This window comes from Camellia sinensis, chromosome 15 (assembly GCF_055761805.1).
Source record: "Camellia sinensis isolate YWXY chromosome 15, ASM5576180v1, whole genome shotgun sequence".
In the NCBI taxonomy this organism is placed as follows: Eukaryota; Viridiplantae; Streptophyta; class Magnoliopsida; order Ericales; family Theaceae; genus Camellia; species Camellia sinensis.
Window position 1 is genome coordinate 104361670 of NC_138975.1, and position 20242 is coordinate 104381911.

Here is a 20242-nt window from a genome sequence, read left to right on the forward strand (position 1 = left end):
CTATCACAATGAATGCAAATAGCTGGCACAGGTTTTGGCCACATTGGAATGTCTTCTAAGAAGTGACGAAGCCATTCTGCTTCTTCACCTGCTTTGTCTAAAGCAATGAACTCGGATTCCATTGTGGATCGTGCGATGCAAGTTTGTTTCGTGGACTTCCAAGAAACAGCAGCGCCTCCTAGAGTAAAGACATATCCACTAGTGGATTTTGAATCTTTAGTATCCGATATCCAATTGGCATCACAATAACCTTCGAGTACTGCTGGATATCGAGTAAAGTTCAAACCATGATCACGAGTAAATCTTAGATATCTAAGAACTCGAATGATCGCTTTCCAAAAGTCTTCTCCAGGGTTACTAGTGTACCTACTCAATTTACTGATAGCATAAGCTATATCAGGACGAGTACAATTCATTAGGTACATTAGGCTTCCAATGATTTGGGAGTATTTTAACTGAGACACTGCATCACCTTTATTTTTTGATAAATAAAGACTGATGTCTACAGGTGTTCTAGCTAAATTCAAATCATCCTTGATAAATTTATCAAGAATTTTCTCAATATAATGAGATTGAGATAATGCATATCCGTCAGATGTTTTAGTAATTTTCATTCCTAATATAACATCTGTGACCCCCATATCTTTCATATCAAATCTTTTGTTAAGCATCTGCTTAGTTGATTTGATCATGTTTTGACTGCTTCCAATGATAAGCATGTCATCCACATAAAGACAAACTATGACATATCCTTGGTCAGTGTTTTTAACATAGACGCATTTGTCACATTCATTTATCTTAAACCCATTAGTAAGCAGTGCATGATCAAATTTTTCATGCCATTGCTTAGGTGCTTGTTTTAATCCATAAAGGGATTTTACAAGTCGACAAACTTTCTTTTCTTGCCTTGATACTACAAACCCTTCAGGTTGTTCCATATAGATCTCTTCATTTAGATCACCATTTAAGAAAGCTGTCTTAACATCCATTTGATGTATTTCTAAATTAAACAACGCTGCTATAGAAATAAGCATGCGAATGGATGTTATTCTTGTCACAGGGGAATATGTGTCAAAATAGTCCAGACCTTCCTTTTGTCTGTAACCTTTAACAACAAGTCTTGCTTTATACTTGTCAATTGAACCATTTGCTTTCATTTTTCTCTTGAATATCCATTTATATCCAAGAGGTTTAGAACCTGGTGGAAGATCCACCAATTCCCAAGTATGATTTTGCATAATGGATTCAATTTCATTATTAACAGCCTCTTTCCACAAAGGTGCTTCAGGACCTGTCATTGCTGCCTTAAAGCTTTGAGGTTCATTTTCTAACAAGTATGTCAGAAAATCTGGACCAAAGGATTTTGATGTTCTTGCTCTCTTACCTCGTCTTGGTTCATCATTAGTTAAATCCTGTTGGTCGAGACTATTATTAGTCTCTTTTTGTTTGATTGTCATTAGTTTCTTGATTTTGTGTACAATCCTAAGTTCTTTTCTGTGAACTTAATTCCTGTCATTTCTTGCAAAGAAAGACATGTTCAAAAAACACAGCATTCCTTGACTCTATAATAGTGTTCACATTTATATCAGGTATTTCTGATTTATAAGTCAGAAACCGATATGCACTACTATTCTGAGCATAACCAATAAACACACAATCTACTGTTTTTGGTCCAATCTTAGTATTTTTAGGTACAGGTACTTCAACTTTTGCCAAACACCCCCACACTTTTAAGTATTTGTAGGAAGGTGGTCGACCTTTCCACAATTCATAAGGAATGCTTTTGGTTTTCTTGTGGGGTATTCTATTAAGAACATAATTAGCAGACAATATTGCTTCCCCTCACAAGTTCTGTGGTAAGCCTGAACTTAGTAACATGGCATTCATCATTTCTTTTAGGGTTCTATTCTTCCTTTCAGCAATTTCATTTTGCTGTGGAGAATAAGGGGCTGTAGTTTGGTGAATAATGCCATGTTGTGCACAAAATTCATTTAATGGTGCATCATATTCACCACCCCTATCACTTCTATTATAAATCAATGAATTTTTAAAACAAATTCAAGAAAAAACCAAAATAATTATGACTACTTAAGTCAGAATTAATGTTTTGACAAAATCATATCCTCATAAAAAATTTTGCCTAAGAATCAAACAATTCAAAAACCCATTTGATTGTATACATTCTTGCAACTCAATAACCGAAGAAAATTAAATTATCTCAACTAATGTAAGAGATACACCCCCATATTAATAAAGTGGTTCATGGTTTAACAAATTCTACCACGCAAGTAAAATAATTATTAATGACATCTTATGTCACATAATTCAATAATCAACATAAAAGATTTCTTAAATTACTTCCCAATTAAACGGACCGATATAATTACATACATCTTCATGTTTAAATTTCTCTGGTGTTCAAACACCCATTCAAAATTGATTAGAAATATTCAAATTAACCTGCTTATGTCCTAAGTCGACATAACAATTTATCATTCCAAATCACTTGAAATTATTGTTTAAGAAATAACTTGAGTTGATATCATTCATGCATATCAAACGTATCAACTAAAAATAATGAATCAACAAAATAAATTAATCATGCGTGATCCCATCGTTTGCACCATGAAATAAAAGAATTCTCAACTCATAAATAAAATCCAAAGCATTTAAACATTAAACTTTAAAATGACAAAACATACCTCCATTTAATAAGTTTGATTTGTACATAAATAAACAAATTAAATATGCATTAAAATGTTCTTGTGAATATATATATATATATTTCGACTCAAGTGCAGAAACAATTCAAGACTATGAATCCACATTGTAATAAAAATAAAATTAGTTTGTAAAACTAATATTTTACTCTCGAAACAAATTCTTCCAAGTATACTCATGATGAACTATCATAAAGTCAAAATAATTAATACATTTTCACAAAGGATTCAAACAAAATCATAAGTTACTTACAAAATTAACAGATTGTGACCGAGTCACAAAGGTTACATGATAGATTAACAAAATTAATTTTCTAGTTACTAAAACTAGAAAATAAATTACAATACAAAATAATTTTATTTTCCTTGTTACTAAAACTAGTAAAATAAAATACCGAAATAATATCTGATTACAAAAATCAGAAAACCAAACCATAAATTAATTTTTTAGTTACTTAAACCAGAAAATAAATTATAACACAAAATCATTTTATTTTTCTTGTTACTAAAACTAGAAAATAAAATACCACAAAACTTATCTGATTACAAAAATCAGAACAAACACAAAATAATTTTCTAGTTACCAAAATTAGAAAATAAATTAAAACACAAAATAATTTTCTAGTTACTAAAACCAGAAAATAAATTATAACAACAAATTAATTTTATTTTCCTTGTTACTAAAACTAGAAAAATAAAATATCACAAGAATTTTCTGTAATACCAAATAATATTCTGAATTGTTAATGACACCAGTATCGTACTACTAGTTGTTGTCAAAGAAAAGAGACAGTATATTACTACTATCTGTCAAATAGCATAAATCACTATTTATTTTTCCAACCAGAATATTAATTTGAAAACACAGAAAATTAAATACAATGAAGATACCCAAAAACGGAATCTGTCTTAAGATTGTTGGACAATCTTCACTGTATTTAAAATATTTAATTCTATTGTGTACACAACAACAAATAGAATTTAAAGAAATAAAGAAAAGGAGAGAATTTGTTTGATTACAAAAATCAAACTCGAAATAAAAATAAATAAATAAAAACAGATTTTATTTTGTTACAAAAACAAAATTAAAATCTGATTTAAATAAATAAAAACAACACTGAAAATAAATTAAATAACTTACTTGATTTAATTTCTTTGAATTATTTTCTGATCAAGTCCAGTGTTTGACACTGTGTCCTTAAGACAGATTCGTCCTCTCCACGGTGCTTTCAGAATTTGGACGTCTATCTCCCAGGATGAAATGATCTACCACAAACAATAGCAGCACTACAAATTGTTTGCCTTACGAACACACTAAGTGTTTACACTCTTTATTTCGGAAATAAAATGCAGCAAGATGAAGAATATAAATAGCAGAAGTGAAATACGAAATTTCTGAATTGAAAACATCAAATGAGGGTGGTCCTATTTATAGATGTGAAGGTGGCTCTTGGTTTTGAATTGAATAGGTATGATACCTGTTGGGTTTTGAATTTCAAACAGATTCAACAATTCAAACAGATAGCAAATACGGGAAGGGCCCTGTTTGGGTGTGCACTAATTCCAAAACAGTTTGGATGAACAAAAAATCCAAACCAATTTAATTTGAATTTTATTTTAATAAAAAATAAAATTAAATTCAAATGTTTTTGGCCCAAAAAGATTAGAAGCCCACACCACGCACCCGCGCCCAAGCCCAGCCCGCCCGGACGGACGACGGCGCGCGCGTGTGGTGATTTTTGGGTCCAATGGGTCTAGCCCATTTTGCCCATAACCTCTCCCTCTAAAACACTTGGGTACCCCTTGGGGCACACCCCAAGTATCTCGCCCTAAGCCTTATAAACCCTTTCAAAACTTCCCACCAAATCAATGTGGGACAAGCCAATTTACAACCTTAAGAAATTTCCACCAAAACTCCATTTCATGGAGCACACTTTGGCTTCAATTTCCCATTCACTCGGTAATGGTTTTGAGCAACCAAATATACCACGTGAATCACAACGCGGCATAGAACGCGTTACCACTTTGACCCGAGTAAATCGACACTCGGGGCCCACCTAAAAAATAGACCGAACTTATGAAAAAATTCTGGTTTTATCCAGAATTTTATAACCATTTCCAACAAATAGGTGTCGATAGAAAATCAATCGAGAAATTGTTTATTCTGAACAACACGAAGTCAAAAAGTAACCTGCAAAAAATACAAACGAAGGAAAGTCAATTTTTTCTCCAAGAAATCTAATAACATAGTTTTTTTTCTTTTACTTTTTAATGAAGAAAATAAAAAATGTAATTAATAATGGTACACACAAAATACCAAACACAAACCCATACTCTTGGAACACTCACAAAGATTTGATATATACAAAAAAAATAATTAACTATTAATATAAATAATAAAAAACCCCAAAACTTTTTTTAAAAAAAAATTAGGACTATTATTTTTTTAAATAAAACAAAATTTATGAATATTGAATTGTTTTTAAAAAACACACACAAAATTACACAAATAAACAAACCAATTTTTTGAAAGCATAAATTATAAACGCACAAACACAAATGTTGATGTAAACCAAGAAAAATAATAATTGATTTTTTTTAACCTAATAACACAATGAAACATTTTATTTTGTTACTTTTTTTTTTATAGAAAGTATAACTAACAGTATTACACCAAAAAAAAAAAAAAAACTAAAGACACTCATTTTATATGATTTTTTTTAAGAGCACTGGATTTTATTTTAAATAACATACACACAGAATTAAGTGAACAAACAAATCAAATTTTAAAAATTGAATTTATACACAAAAAAAAAAAAGACCCAAAAAAACAAAACAAAACAAAAACAAAAGCTTTAAAAAGATAACCGTGAAAAAAAAAAACTCCAAACTTTTTAAGTGTAATCTACGTCTAAATAATTGCACACATTTTATACTTCGCAATTTTTTATATATATAAAAAAATTTGAATATAAACTTGTACTATATGTTTTTTTTCCCCAAAGAAACCTGGTAACATAATGGATCTTTTTTATTTTCTATGAAAAGTATAATTAACAGTAATACACAAAAAAATACAAAAATACAAATTGAAAACTCTCAAAAGACTTATAGTTATGTAGAATTTAAGAACACTGAAAAACACTAAATTTTTTAAACACATCTAGAAAATTTTAAAATGCTTAATTTTTATTTTTTTTAACAAACAAATGACACCAATGATCTTAAAACACTTACAGATAAAGAGATTAATATACACTTGACAGTTTAAAAAAATTAAAACAAAGAAGTTGAACACTATTAAAACAACAAACAAATAAATCAAACCCAAACAATTGCATCAAAACACAAATGATGTACATAACATTATATATAAAATTGTTGTATACATTAACTTGAATCCAAAATAAACAAAATTGTGAATTTTCAATTTAGAGATGTGAAGGGGCTAAAAAAATAAATGACTACCGTCGTCTTGGGAGAGGGTAACAACGCCTTCGACTTTGGAGTTGCCCTTAGGACGGCTATGGCTTTCTTTGCGGCGGCGAGAGAAGGAAATGGATTGGGGGTAAATTTGAGGAGGGAGAGGGCGTGGAATGAAGAGAAGGGAGATGGGTTCTTGTTGTTCTGAGGGGTTGGGGAAGAGAATAGTGGGTAATGAAGAGTATGGGATGGAGTAGTTGAAAGAAGTTACTGATGGGAAGTTATTCAATATGGGAAGTTATATTTTGTAAGTTAATAATTTATGATTTTATCCTTAATTATAAATTGCTAGGAGTTTAAAAATAAGTATAATTATTGAAGAAGTTAAGGTTGTTTTAGAAAAATTAGTAAAAAATTATCAGAGCATGGCTTCATGACACCAAAGTAGTTGTTGGCTTTTAATAATAGTATATATATATATATATATATAAAATATATAAAATCTCAAATCTAAGACATATACATACATATTTATTTGAAAAACCTTTGGGACTCTTTAATTGTATCCAATCAAAAAATAAGATGGTAAAATAAATAGCCCAATAATCCATCCATGACAACTCATAATTAAAATTATGTTGGCTAAAATGCCTATGAAACTTTTTTTAACTATCCTTGAAGATGCTCTGAGTGGTCAACAATTACGGTTGGATCATTATCTAAGGCATTCAATTTTTTATTTTATTTTATTTATTTATTTTTGCAAATTTTTATTGAATGCCTCGAATCTTCAAAAATCCACTACGATAAGATTTCATTTAAATAGTCTAAGATCTCCTATAATATTGAGTTGCTATGGTCCACTCATAGATTATTTTTTTTATTTTTTTTTTCCTACAAAAATGTTATATGATTTTTTAAAAGTGCTTATAGTGTTTTATGATGTTCCAAAATTACTGAACAAGATAAATTATACTTAATATTTTTAAAACGTAAAAGATTGACTATTATAATTAAATATAAAGAGACTAAAATGATATTTTGATAAAAAAAAAATCTAAAGATACCATTGTAATATACCCTACTGAATAAGAAAAATGATCCGGATTCCCTCTAGGAGGAACCCCCACGACCCCCTTAGGCTTGTGATTGGCCAAATTTTTTTTTTATTTTTTTTTATTTTTCTCCTCTTCCTCTAATCACCAGCTCTCATATGTGTGCGGAGGTAATGAAATTTGGTGATTGATAGGGTCTCAATCACAGCCGCCTGAATAATTAGCCTGAGAGAGAAAGAGAAAGTGATATTTTAGTGTTCCTACTAGAAAAATGTCAGCATTTGACATCTAGCTTCTATTATATAAATCTTCAACATCTAGCCCTTTTCTTTAATTAGCACAAAACCATAGCAAATTCTATTAGAGAGAGAGACAGTTCTCAGAGGAAAAGCCATGGAAAACACTGAGAAAGAAATTACAAGTGATGAGCCTAAGTACAGAGGACTTAAAGCCATGCCCTTTGTTATAGGTAATTTACAAAGTAGAGATGCACAGACATTTTAGGCACACAAGCAGTCACGTGCATGGTTCTTTATTCCAAATTTATCAGTGTCTTTGTTTTAAAATATTCACAGTTTACTCATCTCTTGAGATTCTTGCATAATTACACAGAGTATTTTATGAGCAAAAAAGTAAAAATAAAAATTAAAGACAAAAGATGTCTGGCCTACTACATGCACGTGTGCTTGCAACTTGCACACATACTTAGGAGAAGAGAGGAGCTCCTCCTTTCACCCGGAATGCTTTGTATTCATTTTCTCTCTCTTTCTGTTTCAAAACATATTTATCCAGCATAAGAATCCCCTCTACGCTGTCTGTGTTTAGTTAAGAGATTTAGAAAGAGATTTAGAAAGAGAAATAGAAAGGAAAAAAGTATATAAAGATCAAGTTTGTCTTTGTTTTTAAATTTCATTTCATAATTGAGAGGTGATTTAGAAAGGAGATGGAAAGATCAAGTTTGTCTTTGTTTTTATTTTTTTATTTTATTTATTCTTTTTCTAATTTTCTTTAATTTCTGATGACCACCCATTAAAAATAATAATAATAATAATAATAATAATTGCAGGAAATGAGACATTTGAGAAGCTGGGAACACTAGGGACATCATCGAATCTGTTGGTGTACCTGACAACAGTGTTCAACATGGACACAATTACATCAACTAATCTGATCAACATCTTCAATGGAACTTGCAACTTTGGAACCCTCCTTGGAGCTTTCCTCTCTGATACATACTTTGGCCGTTACAAAACTCTGGGATTTGCTTCTATCTCCTCGTTCTTGGTAACTAATGCTCTATCCCTTTCGATCCCAATCTTTCCTTTCTCAGTATGCAAAACACACCTATTAAATCTAATGTAAAAATAAGTATGGATCTAGGGGGTGCGGGTAGAGGCGATCACACCCGCAAAAATATCAAATATTATATTAAAAAAAAAATTTAAAATTTAAAAATTTGAAAATTTATATTCTTAAATATACTTTGTCGTTTGGAAAGTTGGTTGGTTTTTTAACTTTTTGACTTTTTTTTCACTATTTTAGTCTCAGTTAAAAAACTTGATTTGAGAAGGTCTTTTTAACTTTTCAACTTTTTAAACTTTTTTTTGTAAGAAAATAGTGTAATGATTATGAATTAGATGTGATGTTTTATTTTTTTTTGACTAAAATAACATATTTTATTTTTTGTGACTAAATTAAACAAAAAAAAGGCCCAAATAACTATTCCCAAATGGAGCCTTTACACCTCCACAATGATAATCATAGATCCGTCTCCACTTGTGTCTCTGTTTTTGTAAAACTTTCAATATTGTTAGAGTTAATGACCATTAGCATCTCTACACTTCCGTACTAATTTCCAATTATGATAATCAACCTGTTACACTTTAAGTCAAATGTCACAATTTCATCCATTTACCGTTAATGACTTGTGAACTAACTATAATATTTTTCATCGTGTTAACACCCTTATATTTTTATCAAGGGTCTGGACTATCTCCAGATATAATATTTTTCATCGTATGAACACCCTTATATTTTTATCAAGGGTCTGGACTATCTCCAGTCTACATCTGGGATAGTCCGATCCAGTTTGGCCTATTAGGCTCACTTTTGAGCTCTTTTTTGATAATCAGAGTCGTTCATATTTTAAAGTTTGTTGAGTATATTATTTTTAATAAAAAATCACGTCGATCGGATAATGGATACTATCTATTCAGTTCACTTTTGTTTGGAAAAAAATAGATGGCCAGAAAATTAAAGGTTCATAAAAAGTGTTCCAAATACATAGTATCCGTTATCTAATTGACGTGAATTTTTACAAGGATAATGTAATCAACAAAGCTGAATATGTGAACGGTTTGAATTGTTAAAAAGGGGTCAAAAAGTAGGCCCAATGGGCCGGACTGGATCTTCCAGTTCAGATGGTGGACGGAAGGCAAGCTCCAGCCTTTTATGAAAATCTCATTTTAATTGTTATAACTTGGCTTAAAGTGTAAGATTTTGACTATCACATTAAAATTAAAAGGATTGAAATGAGATTACAATAAAAGTCCAAAGGTAATAAATGTAATTAACTTGTATTTTTATTACCAGATTGTGATATGTTGCATAAATGTATGTGTCCCTAAATGAGAAGGGATGATTCTCACTATGGCATCATTGTGTAAAAGTTTTTTTTGGTATACAAATATTTGAATGGTTAACATTTTTCACCAACAAATTCCACCCACATAAGACCACCCAAGGGAAGAAATTCTGAAAAAAATAAATTAAAATAAATCAAACAAGGAAGAAAACCAGCAGCATATATGTGGTAGAATAATGACAACAATGACAAACAGATTCACGCAAAGAGCCAAAATTAAGACGTGGCGACAAAAGAATTCAATCAAATTTGAATGGAAAATAATATAATTGTCTCGTTTAGAAAATGATTGCTTGGTTCCCATTTTCTAAAAATAGTTTTCAAAAAATTCTACTTTTTTATTTTTTGTATTTTTTTATTTTTACAGAATTTTTTTAATATTTTATGCAAATTTTTTACTTTTTAGTCACACCTAACATAAATACACCTAAAAAATAAAAAAATTGTAAAAAAATCTTTTAAAAATTTACTAAATACCAAAAATATAAAAAAATACAAGAATTCAGTACATTTTTTGTATTTTTATGTATTTCTTAATTTTTTAAAATATTTTTTCACAATTTTTTTACTTTTTAGATATATCTAATTAAGGTACATCTAAAAAGGTAAAAAAAATGTTTAAAATTTTAAAAATATTCACTAAAAACAAAAAAACACGAAAGTAAAAAAACTCAATTTTCAAAAAACTTAATCCAGAAAACTCAAACCAAACACACTGATTACTTTTTAAATTTTTTGAGTTTTTAATTATTTTAGTAGATTATTTTAATTCTTGCATTTGAAAAGATTGGTTGAATTTTTTGTTAGATTAGTATATTGAAAAATGTATTTAAAATGATGTGGTGAGGATAATAAATGACCAAAATACCTCTTTACAAATTTACTGGTCCTCCAAGTAAAAAAAAGGGCATGGCTTCTGTTCAGTCCTTAATCGGATTGGACCGTACTGTTGGGTCCGTGAGGGCTAACTACGGGTCCCGTTTTGATCATTTGAACCGTTTATGTGTAGAACTCTTCAGGTACTATATATTTATAAAAAATCACATTAATCGAATATCGATAGCTTTGTGATCAAATCAGTTTTGTATAAAAAAAATGGACGGTAATAAATTAACGGTTGACAAAAATCTGATTTGATCACATAGCTATCGATATCCGATCAACGTGATTTTTTACAGGCATATAGTACTCGACGAGTTCTACACATTGAACGGTTTAGATTATCAAAACGAGACCCATGATGAGCCTCCACAAGCCGAACAACACAGTTCAATCCGACTAAGGACTGGACAGAAGCCATTCCCTAAAAAAAAAAAAAAAAAAAAAAAAAACAAACAAACTAACTAACTAACTGCGGCGGTGGATTTCTCAAAAATTAAAAGGGTCCATATCCATTACAGCTGTGCATCACCTGGGATGTCCTCAGCAATAATACTTCTTTTTTGACAGCATTTGTTTCATGAGAAATGTTTGAAACACACCCAAATATATATATATATATTTTCAGTGATGCCTTATACCCCCAGTGGGGGTCGCACCCCAGTGAGGTGGCGCGCCCCCACTAGCTGCCAATTGAAAAAAAAAAAAAAAAAACAATTTTTTTCCGCCAATCATGACCCTCCACCTCACTGGGGGTCGACCCCCAGTGGAGGTATAAGTCATTTTTCATATATTTATAGTGATGTGATATTATGTGTTAATTATTAATTTATTATATATTTAATGATATAGGACGTAACTCTCTCACCATATCATTGTGGGTGAAAAATTAATTTATTATATATTTAATGATGTATGACATAACTCTCTTACCACATCATTGTGAGTGAAAGTATAAGTCTAAAAGTATTATCTGTAGCATTACTCAAATACGAATTGTCTTTTGTCATTTTAAAAATTACATTCTACTCGTCAAGTTTATAATCGCATCACAAATGACCATTTTTTAATTAATAAATCATTAAATTAATTAATAATTTTTAATGATATCAGTAATATATTTCAATCAACAATTCTGATAATTTTATTGTTGATAAAATTGTAGTTAGAAATTTCATTTTTTTTGTTAATTTTGTTAAATAAAAAATTTTAATAATAGAATATTTGTAATTTTTTAAATTATAGTAATAATTTATATTTTAATCAAATCGTAAGTATGTATTTGTAATTTATTCAAATTTTAATGACATATAGCAACTATCAATCTAAATTCATCAACAAACCATTGGGTACTTTGTAGATTGTGATTCTTTCTATTTTTTGTGGGAAATAAAACTATTTATTTTAGTACACAAAAATGCAACACATCATAACCCAAATGTGATTTTAAAAACTCCCTTTCAACTGTTTTTTGAATCAAAAATATTTCAGTTCGGTTTAGTTTTAGAATCATAATTTGAATAGGTAGTTATATTTTGAGTTGAGTTTTGAAAGAGAAAATTTGTTTGGTTATGAGTTTTGGAAAGAGTTTTTAATTTTTAAGTTTAGGGTTGTAGCTTAATTTTTTTTTTGATTTATTTTTTAAAATATTTAAAAATTTTCTTAATTTTATTTTGTTAGGGTAAATATTTTTTCTTGTAAATATTTTTTTTTAATGTGCACTGTATTTACATGTGTTCTCTGTATGTTTTTTTTAAATACTTTAAATATATTTTTTAAATATTTAAAAATTTAAAATGAGTTGTACTTTTTTATTTTAAATATATTTTTATTTTTTATTTTCAATACTTTATTTTATTTTTAAATATTTTTAAAAATGTTTTTATTTTTTTAATATTTCAAATAATTTTTAAAATTTTTTATATCTAAATCATAATAAATTATTTGGCCAACACTTAAAAAAAAAACATAATATTTTTTTCAAAAAAAAATATAAGAAAATAAAAAATATTTTTCTTCAAAAAAGAAATAAACAAAATATTTTTTGAATTTTTATATTTTTTCAAAAAAATATAAAATAAAACATAATTTTAAAGAACAAAATAAAAAAAAAAACTGATTTTTTTTTTTTTAAAAAAAATTAGAATTTTGAAAAGAGTTTAATTATGAGTTTTGAAAAGAATTTTTAAATTAAGTTTTGAGTTGTGTGTTTGATTATAAATTTTAAAAATAATTTTTGAATTAAGTTTTAAATTAAAATCACGATTCCAAACCAAGCAATAGTTTGCTGAGATCTCCACTCTCATACCTTCTCAGCTAACACTAGGATTTCCTCTCATTGTCTTTCTTCAAGAAGCGGAACAAAACCAACGCCATTTTGCCAATTACACAAAAGATGGGCTCTAGTTCTAGCCCGGGGCTAAACACGTGTCTTATTTTAATGATTGATGTCTTATTTTTTTGAAGTCCCAATGTAAACATCATTCATATAAAAAGAATAAAATTAGATTAATTCGATAATTTTAGCCATGCGATTTCATCACGTCTTCAAAAAAATAAACAATAAATATAATTATAAAAATAAATTATTCATTTTTACAAGATAAATATGTTTAAATTAGACGGATACGATTATTAAATTAATCTGATTTTTTTAATGAATACACTATACACAAAACTCTAAAAATTAATGAATTGAATTATTAAAGTGAGACCATAGTGAGCCGACTTGTCTGAACTGGATCATCCAATCATTTTAAGAGAACTAGAAGGAAATTGTTGCTTTTTTAAAACATCTAATACTCTATTCAACAATGCTACAAACTCAGAAAAAATACTAATGAAACACATCTATGAATCACAATCATTTTAGGTTGACTCACATCCCACCAATTTTAAATCTACATTATACAAGTCGTTTTAAGGTAGATTTCGAAATATCTTTTTATGGTTCATAACATTTCTGATACTCCATTTTGTTTCATCTTTTAATCACAGGGTATGCTCATACTGACACTCACAGCCGCAATCTCAACCCTCCATCCCCCCCACTGTGGACCAAAGGAGTCCTCATGCATAGGTCCAACCCCATGGCAAATGACTTTCCTGCTAAGTGGCTTTGGACTACTAATAGTTGGAGCCAGTGGCATAAGACCATGTAACCTAGCCTTTGGAGCAGACCAATTCAACCCCAAAACTGCATCTGGAAAGAGGGCAATTTCTAGCTTCTTCAATTGGTACTATTTCACATTCACTTTTGCAATGATGGTATCATTGACAGTGATTGTGTATGTTCAGTCTAATGTGAATTGGGCTTTGGGATTGGCTATTCCTACATTCCTCATGCTCTTGTCTTGTGCTGTGTTCTTCATTGGTACAAGAATTTATGTCATGGTGATTCCACAGGGTAGTCCATTGACTAGTGTGGTGCAGGTTATAGTGGCTGCAATTAAGAAAAGGAAAGTGGAATTACCAGAACAACCTTTGATCTCTCTTTTTAACCATGTTCCTAGTAATTCTATCAATTCCAAGCTCCCTTACTCAGATCAATTCAGGTATAACCAACTCTACTTCCTCATGTTGCAGCTTATAATAATTTGGTTTGTTTTTATTTATTTATTTATTATCTTTCAAAAAAAAATTAAATTTGATTCTCTTCTCTATTTTTTTTTTTTTGGGTTGACTTTTTAGTATAGACAAGATGATCCTAAAATAAAAAATATAAAAAAAATTAATATTAGAAGGGGTTCACTATTTTACTTTTCATGTTTAGTAGTCCTTTTTGAGCATTAGGTTTTTTTTTTTTTAAAAAAAAGGCTCTTCTGGTCTAGAGCAATCTAACAATAATTTTTTTTGACTCAGAGCTGAAAAAGTTTACTGAAAGAATATATATGTCGAAAAAATAAGTCCACTTATAAACATGTTGAATTTAGGTAATTTTTGGTCATTTTTAGTCCTTTTGATTCTACAATAAGTCTATGAAAACAAAAAACAATTATAGAATTGAATACAAAAAATGCATTGATGGCTAAAATAAACTTAGAATTTTCAATTTTATCAATTTAATCCTAATTTATTTATTTATTTTTAATTTAAACCATTCGCCTATTTTGGTTAAATAAAATTGACTGAAAAAATTAAAAAAAAATATTTTAGCCATTAAATTAAATGGAGGTATACATAAAATATCTAAAATACCAATTTCATTGAATTTAATCACTAAAATACCAATTTTTTTATTATTATTTTACTTAACATAAATAGCCAAATGGTTTAGATTGACAAAAAAAAAAAAAAAAGAATTTAAATTGATTTTTTTTTTTTTAAACTTCAGAATCTGTTATGTTACAAAACTCAAACTCTTATTTTATTTTATTTTTTTATAATTTTCCCAAACTTATTCATTCATACATTTTTTTTTATGTCTAGTTTGCGTTTGGTTTTTGTATTTCTAATATCATTGTTGATTTTAGGATGATTGACGTTAGGTAGTCTTATCTTTCATTAGACGATGAGGATGCATAAAAAATCTGACATATCTAAAATATCTATTTTATTGAGTTTAATTATTAAAATATCATTTTTTTTTATTTTACTTAATATAAATAGTCAAATAATTTAGATTGAAAAATAAATAAAAAAGTTAGAGTTGAATTGAAAAAAAAAATTTTAAATTTCAGAATTTATTTTATTACAAAACTAACTCTCAAGATTTTTTTTTTTTTATAATTTTCCCAAATTTATTCATTCATATTTTCTTTATGTCTAGTTTTGGTTTTTGTATTTCTTACAAATCATTGTTGATTTTAGGATGATTGACATTAGGTGCAGAGTCTTATCTTCCATTAGATGATGAGGACTTCATATCTTGCACACTCTCTACTTTTCACCAGTTAAAGTATAAAAAAAGTACACTCTTTATTTTATCTAATTACTTTAGTTATTGTGTCTTCAACAACACTCTTTATTTTAGTTAATCATTTAAACTAACGTAATTAATTTTTAAAACAAAAAATACTAATTGCTGATATTTTATTAATATAAATTTGTAATCATAATAAATTTGTCCATACAAACATACAAAACCTATAGAATGAGGAGAAAAAAAAAAATACAAAATGCAAAATAAGTTATTCCATAATTCATCAAATAGAATGGAAAGAACATATAAAATTGCTACATACACATATACATATATGAAATATATAAAATCCCAAATCCAAGACATTAATATACAAAAATTCAAGATATATACATACATATTTGTTTGGAGAGCCTCTAGGACTTTTCAATTGTAACTACCAAAAAAGTAGAACGGTAAAATAGCTAGCCCAATAGTCAGCCTATTAGAACTCAAAATTAGAATTATATTAGTTAAAACAAGCCTTTTTTAATTATCCCTTTAGAGATGCTATTAGGCAATCAATAATAATATTGCCTAGATTTTATTCAATTAGTCAACAACTCGATCATCCTGTTCTTAATCCATACATATCATCAAAAGGAGTCATTGATTGACCAAAATTTGTGAATAACAGAGTGGCCAATAAATTACTTTAATTGTAAACTATATCTGTATCTGTATTCGTATCGTAATTTTTTATTTTAATCAGTTTGGTAGATTTTTTTTTTTTTGGAAGAAAAAGACTGAATCACGCCTAATATAGAAGAGTCTCAATCATTAGGCAAATTCTTTCGTCTTGTCGGATATGATCCTAAATGAGTCAATAACTTTCAGAAAATAATATGGTGTGCACCTTTTTCAAGTGTGTATATCATTTATACTTTATTATAAAATATATAATTTTATCATAAACTTTTATAATATCATCAATTATAAATTGCGTAATCTTATCATAAATTTACACTAAAAAATGTGGTAATCAAGTCACAAACTTTTGCATTTTAGTCGGCAAAAGTCAGTTGTTAATTGTTAAGCCCTTAGAAAAATCATTGTGACCAATTTGGCCATTTTATCATGTCAATTTGTGACAAGATTACTCATTTTATGGTTGATATTACGAAATTTTATGATAAAAATTAATTTTTTTGATATGATGCACATAATATGCACTCCTAAAGGGGTGCACACCGTACGATTTCCCATAACGTTTATTAGTATTTTTTATATTAATTAACAATATTTGTGATGAAAAAACAAAATCTAAATCTGAAAAAAATAAAAATGTAAACTACATACATGTAGATGTGACTAGATAATAGATATGCACACCCAAGAGTAAGGGTGAGAATAGGAGTCATCCAAAGGGATTTTCGGGATTTCGAGATTAGTCACATGGTCATATATTAGCATTATTAGATGATGAGGATGCAAAACATTTTCATATCTTTCAATATTAGTCACGTTCATATCTTGCAACATGCAGATGTTACTCAATACTCACTAGCTAACTAAAAATGCTAATGATCCTAGATTTCTCAACAAGGCAGCAATCATCACCCTTGAAGACGAAATCAAACCAGATGGTTCAGCAGCCAATCCATGGAGACTTTGCAGCATCCAACAAGTAGAAGAAGTGAAATGCCTACTGAGAGTACTCCCCATATGGGCAGCAGGGATCGTCTACTACATCACCATAGTCCAACAACAGACCTTCCAAGTCTTCCAAGCTCTCCAATCCGACAGGCGACTAGGCAACACTGGTTTCCTAATCCCAGCGGCATCGTACCACGTCTTCCAGATGGTAAGCCTCACAATTTGGATACCCATCTACGACAGACTCATAGTCCCAATGCTACGAAAGATAACGAAAAAGGAAGACGGTATCACAATACTCCAGAAGATGGGCGTTGGCATGGTCATCGCTGTATTCACTATGATCGTATCAGCAATTGTCGAAAAGGAAAGGAGGACATTGGCTCTTACAAGGCCAACGTTGGGGATTGAACCAAGGAAAGGTGAAATTTCTTCTATGTCCGGGTTGTGGTTAATCGCTCAGTTGATACTAACGGGATTTTCTGAGGCATTTACTGTCATTGGTCAAGTTGAGTTCTTCTACAAGCAATTCCCGGAAAATATGAGAAGCATAGCTGGATCTTTCTTGTTTTGTGGATTTGCGTTGTCTAGTTATTTGAGTAGCTTCCTTGTGTCTATAGTTCATCGTGCGACAAGTGGAGCTGGGAAGGGGAATTGGTTGCCGGAGGATCTTAACAAGGGGAGATTGGATTATTTTTACTATTTGATTGCTGGTTTGGAAGTCTTGAATTTGGGGTACTTCTTAGTTTGTGCAAAGTGGTACAAGTACAAAGGAGCTACTGTCAATACCCTTGATGTGGCCCTTGAAAAAATGCCAATTTGAAAAGAAAAAGCCTCTTGTTTGATATAGAAATGTTCACGCAAGAGCCTATTGAAGAAGTCTTCAAACCAAAATGGTTGACATACAAATCATGGCACAAGAAGCTATTGTGTGTAAAATGGCATATAAAATATGAAACATAGATCTAGATACAGGATACGGGTATGATATGGATTGGGATATGACAATAGAATTTTTTTTAAAAAATATGATACATGTATGAGTAGGATACTATCATAAAAGATGGTGAGAAACTGTTTTTAAGAATCAAGTATTAATTTAAAAGAATAACTTGACTCTTTTTCAGTAGCTCCTAATGAAAATTTCATTCCAAGTCTATACTATTTTTATTGTGTTATATGCAAAAATGTTATACTCGAGTTTACATGTTTATTGTTGAAATTTGATTTCGGTATCATCATATTTTATTTTATTTATCTGTGCTTTTTAAAAAGAATAGACATGGATATGAGATTACATATATGACACATTTATAAAAATACGTCAATTTGATAATTTTTAAAAAAATAGGGTGTACTACTTTAATTGCATTATTTTCTTCATCTCGAAGAAGAAAGCAAAGTATTGAAGGTCGACATCACATTGAAGAAACTGCTGGAAACTGCTGGGTGAAGATATTCGATTCTCGCTTTCAAAAATCTATGATTTTTACCTCTAAATCTCACTTAGTTTAGTTTTCCCTATTTGAATTTGATTTGGTTAGCGATTCTCACCTTTCTATAGCAATTTTGATTGATTGTCCAATGTTATTGTCTAATTTTGTTCGGACTCATCATGTTCAATTTTTTTTTTATGTATGAACAATTTACAATTGTTTGGCATCAATAATTTGAACAAAATATTTTTGTTCAGAAGTAAATATTGAACATTGTGAAAATGCCCAGCTCTGATTATCCAAACACGTGTCGAACAAAAACGTCCCAACAATTATACTAATGAGAAAAATAAAAACGCTATAAACTCTGTTTTTCATTGTTGCATTATTGTAAATCAACAATTTAAATTCCACCCATGGTGTCAAATCTTACAAAATGATTGATTTAAATGTTTCAAAATCCTAAATCTTCAAAGGCAACAATGTTTTTTTAGCTAAGGTGAAGAAGGATAATGGAGAATAGAATGAGGTGAATCTGTTGACAATGAAAGATACGAGTGTATTAGATTATAATGGAGGAGATGATGAGTATTAGATAATGATAATGATGATGATGATGATGATGATGATGTATGATATATGTTTATATGTAATGGTGTGTAAAGAGAATTTTGTGTTTTTATTATTGTAATAAAAATTTAATGTTCTAACAATGTGTATTGAGAAGAAACATCGTGTGCAAATAGAATTTTTGTAAATATTATTTGCAAGTTTTCAAATATTTTCAATTTTTGAAAAACATGTGAAGCAAAGATGAGAAAATATAATTCTGTTACATCTTCCTTAAAAGGGGGGGGGGGGGGGGGGTGTTGGGAGCAAATGAATAAATTTTAAATAGATATATAATGAGTTAAAGAGAAAACAGAAACAACAATAAAAAAATAAATAAAAAATTCAAAACAGAAAAACAAGAAGAAAATAGGGAGACGGAAGCAAGAAAATACCATAATAAAAGGAGTAAGATATATACATATATAAAGTGAGAATTGAAATTTGAAAATGAGTATTAAAATTTTCAAATCTTAAATAAGAGTTAAAAATAAGCTTATATTTTTATTAAAAAAAATCATAAGTGGCAGGCATTAGATATATATATATATATATATAATATTAAAAAAAATTAGAGAACGAGAAAAATTAGAAAAAAGAAAAAGATAATTAATATGAAAAAAATAGAGTTTAAATAAAAAATTAGAGTTTTTATTTTGTTATAATGGTCAAATTTTGACACAAAAATTAAAATATAAAGATCGCTAGTGTCATTTACTATATTAATAATTAAAATCATAATTTTTTTCGTTAATGTGTAATAATTTTTGAAAATTACTAAGGTAATTTTTCCTTTTAAATATCATGCAATTTATTGGGAATTATATAATACACAGTAAAAAATTTATGACTTTTATGATTTTTTTATTATGACTCAATTATGATTAATTACGATATTAGTTATGATTTATTGTGATTTTTTTTTTTAAAATTTGATTTGTATAAGATAGTACAATGAAATTCAATAAATTACTATCATA

General features: G+C 28.9%; 1 protein-coding gene across 1 annotated transcript; it reads left to right on the plus strand.

The window, feature by feature from the left end:
- Positions 1-7386: 7386 nt before the first annotated feature.
- Positions 7387-18381, plus strand: LOC114286150 (protein NRT1/ PTR FAMILY 2.11). The gene is made up of 4 exons (XM_028229246.2): positions 7387-7667; positions 8265-8482; positions 13719-14275; positions 17155-18381. Exons 1-4 carry the CDS (start codon positions 7592-7594, stop codon positions 18038-18040), a joined length of 1737 nt encoding a protein of 578 aa, XP_028085047.2. The 5' UTR covers positions 7387-7591; the 3' UTR covers positions 18041-18381.
- The last annotated feature ends 1861 nt before the right edge of the window (positions 18382-20242 follow it).